The sequence below is a fragment of the Mycetomoellerius zeteki genome, unplaced genomic scaffold (assembly GCF_001594055.1).
Source record: "Mycetomoellerius zeteki isolate Tzet28-1 unplaced genomic scaffold, Tzet1.0 scaffold94, whole genome shotgun sequence".
Taxonomy (NCBI): domain Eukaryota; kingdom Metazoa; phylum Arthropoda; class Insecta; order Hymenoptera; family Formicidae; genus Mycetomoellerius; species Mycetomoellerius zeteki.
In genome coordinates this window covers 612,146-618,390 of record NW_017257979.1, presented here as the reverse complement: position 1 = coordinate 618,390, position 6,245 = coordinate 612,146, and the positions used below count along the sequence as shown (strand labels likewise).

Here is a 6,245-nt window from a genome sequence, read left to right as displayed (position 1 = left end):
GCAAAGTCATCGACGCAAAAAAATTCAATGTGAGTAAGATTTTAGGAACTATAAAGTGTTGATAAGCGTCACTCATATGCGTATCAACACTTTACAGTTCCTGAAATATTACCCACATTGAATTTTTTTGCGTCGATGACTTTGCATTTTGGCTCTGGAGCTCAAATTGGATAAGCTAAATATATATATATGTGTGTGTATATATATATATTGTGGCATTTTCTAAAATGGCTTTTACTTAGATCATCTTAATCTTATTATGATTTTTTTCGCTAATAATCGCAACGTTTTCACAAGAACGAAATACTCCGCACTATCGCATTCTTTATCATTCGAAGGTTCTCCTTTCCTTTCGAACGTTGATTCTTTCGATTCGTTTTTTTTTAACTGTTACTCAACGGATTCTGGCGTTCCATCTCGTGGTGAATCGAGAGAACACGCGACTGTCGGTAAAACGATTCCACGTTGGAGCCAGACATTAGAACATATTGCTGCGTGCTGTTTTTCATGTTTTGCGTTTTTCTTTTCTTTTTGGCGAATTTCGACGATACAACAAAAGAACGTTAAAGTTCCCGCGCTTTCATAACTGAATCTCAAATCCGTAACCGATATCACCGATCGATACTTATGTCCGTGTCACACTACGCATTGGAGACTGAGGATTGTGAATTGAGGATTAGAATTCAGCCAATTAGAACGAATTACTTAAAATTACCTGATTGGTCGAATTTTAATCCTTAATTCGCAATCCTCAATCTCCAATGCGTAGTGTGACACGGGCATTAAGCTGGAAACACAATAGGTTTGTCGCGTCGTATGCTCCAACATGTTCCAATATGCTCCTACCATAGCTCTTAAGCTGGTTCTACATTAGTCGCATCGCAGTGTCGCAAGCGTGTCGCAAGCGTTGCAGTCCAATCAGAGTCGAGCTAGCCTGACGTTGATTGGACCACAACGCTTGCGACGCTGCGATGCGACTAATGTAGAACCAGCTCGGAACCTAACTCGGAATTGACGGATGCGCAAACTACGCATTGAAGATTGAGATTGAAAACGAAAGGAGCTAAAATTTCTTTGTCCTTATTGGTCAAATTTCAATCTTCAATGCGTAGTCTGATTCCGGCCTAACGCGCTTGGTAGAGTGAGTAGGAGCTATGGCAGGAGCATGTTGGAGCATGTTGGAGCTTGCGACGCGAACAAACCTAATGCTGCATTCACACTGCATCCGATTTTCGTCGTGCGACGCTCTGCAACCAATCTGATGCAGTGTGAATCCAGCAATAGGCACAGGGAATAACGAGCCATCCAATCAGAGCTCTGGGATATAATATCGAACTTATACCCCAGAGTTCTGATTGGACGGCTCGTTATTCCCTGTTGTCTGTGCTTATTGCCTGTGCCTATTGTGTTTAAGGCTTTACGTACCGCCGCCGCGTGACGCGAGAATACGAATGCATGCGCTGTATCGAGAAGCGAGATTGCGAAAAACACGCACGCAGACACACGTTTCCGGCGGTTTCCGGATTCGCGAGGTAATTTCTGTCGGCTTCCGCGCCTTCTATCGTCGGCGCGCCACACGTATATGCGTGCCGCAGGTACGAAGCGTTGCGGAGTACGCAGGTAGGATCGTTCAATCGGGCCCTTTCTTGACGGTTGACCGAGTCTGATCGAGTCCATCTGTCTCTCCGTCTTTTCATCTTCTTTTCTCTCTCTCTCTTGCCTGCGATCATCTCGGTGCACGAGATTTTGCGCGTTCGCGGAAGTTAAACGTTCGACCGATCGTTGGTCGCGAGGACCTAAAGCTCGAAGATCCCAAGTAACCTCGGCCTGCCTCGGCTGCTCCGTGAGATTCTGCCAGATTCTGCCATCTGCTGAAATCGCTGCCAATTCCGCGGTCGTTATCTATTTTCGGAGGATCGTGTCCAGCCAGCCAACCCAACGAATCCCGACGGAGGACTCCCAGCCAGTTTGGTACGGCCGGATATTTTCGAGGATTGCGTCGCGTGACGTTGACCGCAGGCTAATGCGTGTCACCGCAGTTTATCGTGCGGACAATTCGCGATTACGTTACACGAGATTGTTCACCTTGTCATGCGCGACCCTCCTTTCTCTCTCTCTCTCTCTCTCTCTCTCTCTCTCTCTCCCCCTCTCTTGCAAGTGCATCGTCCTTAACGTTGTATTCTGTTTTAGGTACCTGAATGCAGGGATGACCTGTCAGTGAGAACCAATTGAATCTCCCGTATTGTCCTAGGAAAGATCCTTGTTCACATTTGAGCAAGAGTTTGAACTAGTGAGACGCGTATTCAGTTACAAAAGTGTGACAGAGAAATCTTAATTCCTACCGCAAGGATGTCTGGAAACAATGATAGTTTTAACAATAATACCTGTGTAGTATGCTACAAGAATGTCGACATCTATAGCATTGGCATGTGCGAGCATCCTGTATGTTACGAATGCAGCACTCGGATGAGAGTGCTCTGCCTTCAGAACGAGTGTCCCATCTGCCGCCAGGATCTGCCAAAAGTTGTGTTCACGCGAGAGATCAAACCCTTCCACAGCTTGACTAATACTAATCTGCTAGACACCCGATATGACATCTACTTTAGTAGTCTTGATATTCAAGAAAAGTTCACTGAATTGTTAGCCAACACCTGTTCGATATGCAAGGAAAAGATGGTCTTCAGCAGTTTCAATAGTTTAAAAGATCATATGCGACAACAACACGAGCTACATTATTGCGATCTATGTGTGGAGAATTTAAAGGTAAGAGTTTGAACATGCTTTTAACTCGTAATTGTGGAACATATAAGTCTTGGTGATCTTGAGACGTTTTCCTAATTTTTATATAGATTAATGATTTGAAACAATTTTATGTTTTACAATCTCATTTTTCACAGTTTTATTCTGTTCATATAAGCTAATTATCCTATATAATTATATTTATGGCATTTGCTAATAAGTTCAAATGTTGCAATTTTTTGTATAGTTGACAACTTTAAAACAATATACAAAAAATATTAATAACAAAAAATATTAATATTATGGATCCCAAGAACACATATGTTGTTTGAGCGTTACAAAAAATATGTTCCTGTTATGGATTAATCAACGGGTTAATGATGAATAAATAATCGCAATGTATCTCTTTATTAATTCAGCATTTGCTTCTTAACAGATATTTTCGCATGAAAGACGTTGTTATACAAGATCAAGTTTAGCCACGCATCGAAGGAAAGGTGATATTGATGATAGAAGTCACAAGGGTCATCCACTCTGCGAATTTTGCGATCAGCGATACATGGACAATGACGAGTTATACCGGCATCTGAGACGTGATCACTTGTATTGTCATTTCTGTGACGCGGACGGTCTGCATCAGTATTACAGCTCCTACGACTATCTCAGAGATCACTTCCGGCAGGAACATTACCTATGCGAGGAGGGGGTGTGCGCGGAGGAAAAGTTCACGAGTGTTTTTCGGACCGACATAGATCTCAAGGCGCACAAAGCCAGCGTTCATGGCAAGCAATTGAGTAAAGCTGCTGCGAAGCAGGCGAGAACATTAGAACTGGAATTTACCTTGGCGCCTCGTGGCGAGAATCGGATGAACAGAAGGGGTATGCTGGGCGCGTCCACGTCGAGAAACACAAGGGATTACAACGGCAGAGAACGGGATTATGGTTCCAGAGATTACCAGCAAGGCTCGATGTCCAGCAGTTCCAATTCGTTCATGTCTAACAATGAGCCTATCTTCACGAAACAACCGTCCGTCGATGTGCAAAGCACAGATGAGTTTCCTACGTTAGGTGGTAGTGCCATTCCTGTCGTTCCCACCTTATCTCAGCAGCCCAAAAGCAGAGGGAACGTGACTATTCGCAGCACTGTGAGGAATCAACCGCTCGCGGTAACGGACGAGAATTTTCCGGCATTGGGTCCAGATTCGGCCGGTCCCAGTATCTCGAAGACGGTAAACTTTAGTGTTTCCAGCAGTAGCAACGCCACGGGATCCAGTGGCTTGCCGCAATGTCAGAAAGGTTCTGCGTCGTCGAACGTCTCTATTCAGGTGAACCATGAACCCAACGGCACTGTCACCACCAGGGTATCCGGACCTAACATCAGAATACGTCCCACACAATTGTCAATAGATACTGATTTTCCTGCCTTGGGCAATTCAGAACCGTCTACTAGTACTGCCAATTCGATTCAGTGGAAAGAAGTCTTATGGACTTGCTCGAAATCAGCATCAGCAAACACGCCCAAGTCTAAGAAGGTGGCGCCGCCACCCTCGATACCATCAGCACCGCCCATTCGATCTGGCGAAGACTTTCCAAGTCTGTCCAAGTCGTTAAAGTCGAAAAAACAATCAGTGATCACGGTAGTACCATCGTGGGGACAGAATTCTCAGAATATCAGCAACATCCAGACTTCTAGTACCAACAACAACACAAAGACAACGACGGATCAAACGAAGAGTAAGACGAAGAAGAAAAAAGCGAAGCAGGCTTCGAGTGGTAACAGTTCGAGTGGTAACGAGTCTAGCAGCTCCAAATCAAATATAAATACTGTTGTAACAAAGAAGGACATCGAATTGGCGCGTACTGGTAATTCAGACAACTCTCGCGTTGCTTCTAAGGAGAGTTCGCGAGTCACGCAGAATACCAATGCAAGAGGCGATAATAGCAAGAATTTAGGCGTGCAGAACTTGAAGGAGCCGGAACACGCAAATAAAAAGGATAAGAGAAAAAACAAAAATAACGTAGATGGAAATTCAGGTGTTACGAGTGTTATAAATACGGAATCTGAAAGTGGAAGCAATGATTCTTCGAACGGAGAAAAGCAGAGGAAGCGTAGCGAGTTGAAGATAGATAGCTTGAACACCGCTAACAATAATATCCATCGGACGGAAGATTTTCCCGCTTTAGGTAACACTAGTAGTAGACCACCAGGCTTCACGAATCCGCCACCAGGTTTTTCTTCGCCGACTCTACCACCACCCGGTTTTTCCATAAAGTACAGTAGCCTTGACGGATTGCATGGAGGTAACGGCTTGACATTCACAAACAGTTCCGGCGAAAGCTACTCTATTCTGCCGGATAACGGCAGCAAGCATATGGCTCATGCCTACGTATCGCCACCCGATTTTCAAAAACGGAACACGTGTCTGGTGGCAAAGCTCAACGCAGTTCTCGTGGAGCAGAACAAAATCGAAGAGTTTCGTTACGTAAGCGGCCTCTTTCGCGGTGGTACCTGCGACGCTCAAGAGTATTATACGCATTGTTGCGAAGTCATGGGTGCTAGCGCCTTCGAGAGCGTATTCCCTGAGCTTTTGGTATTGTTGCCAGATATCGCGAAGCAACAGGAGCTATTCAAAGTGTACAAGAGGGAAGCAGGCGGGAAGGCGAAGGGACTAGAGATGTGTGCCACATGCGGTCAGGTTCTTAAGAACGGCTCGGACTTTAGAATGCATATGTCCAGTCACACGCTTGAGAACCACTTCCCAGCGCTTTGTAAGAGCAATACGCCGCCGCCGAAGAACACGTGGGTACGTAAATGAGTCAATTACGCTCTCTCATCGATCGTCATGCTCTTGTTTTGGGAGGATCCGGGGAAGCCGAATATCCGCTCGCCCAACTGCTGAAAACAGTTGTAAATATAACGCTCTTGTTTTTATACCATCATACCCCAAGATTAAACCTATTGCGTTGCGTTTATCCAATACGTAATACGAGCGTAATATATGTAATATTTATTCCAAGAGTCAATCAATCCTTAGTGTTAAAAACAAAATGTGCATAGAACTAGCGCTGACTATTCGCAATAGACTTGATACCTGTGAATTGCGAAGCAATATTGATTAAAATTAAAAGAAAAAGAATATTATATATCTTAGAGCTTTTACAGACGGTTGTATGAATGATGTAACGCTTCGAGACGTGATAAACAGGAGATCACATATTTTTTTGTATAATAAACTATGAAAAGTATGTAGGATACTGAAAAAAGTCTGTTAAAGTTATAAAGAATGAACATGCGTATATTATATAGTGACGTCGCGCACTAACGTTTCAACGATTATCTACTTTTACTGTATTTTAAGAGCATGTACATAAATTTCGTAAATAGAAGCGTTCTTTCTTATAATTTATTTCCTACAATATATTTCTCGTAATAGAGATGAAATAGATTGCTGTGCTATATACGAAAGAATAACACCATACTTTAACAAATCGTTTGATACGTTATAC

At 43.7% G+C, this 6,245-nt stretch overlaps 1 protein-coding gene across 3 annotated transcripts; it reads left to right on the top strand.

Annotated features, from left to right (window-relative positions):
- The first annotated feature begins 1,446 nt into the window (after positions 1 to 1,446).
- Positions 1,447 to 6,201, top strand: LOC108730640 (zinc finger protein 598). Of its 3 annotated transcripts, none has more exons than XM_018460460.1 (3): positions 1,447 to 1,532; positions 2,191 to 2,763; positions 3,176 to 6,201. In XM_018460460.1, the coding sequence occupies exons 2-3, from the start codon at positions 2,350 to 2,352 to the stop codon at positions 5,552 to 5,554; spliced, it is 2,793 nt and encodes a 930-aa protein (XP_018315962.1). In that variant the 5' UTR covers positions 1,447 to 1,532; positions 2,191 to 2,349; the 3' UTR covers positions 5,555 to 6,201. The 3 variants fall into 3 exon arrangements, with proteins under 3 accessions (XP_018315962.1, XP_018315963.1, XP_018315961.1); XM_018460461.1 differs by lacking the exon at positions 1,447 to 1,532 and adding an exon at positions 1,602 to 1,620; XM_018460459.1 differs by lacking the exon at positions 1,447 to 1,532 and adding an exon at positions 1,695 to 1,971.
- Positions 6,202 to 6,245: the final 44 nt, after the last annotated feature.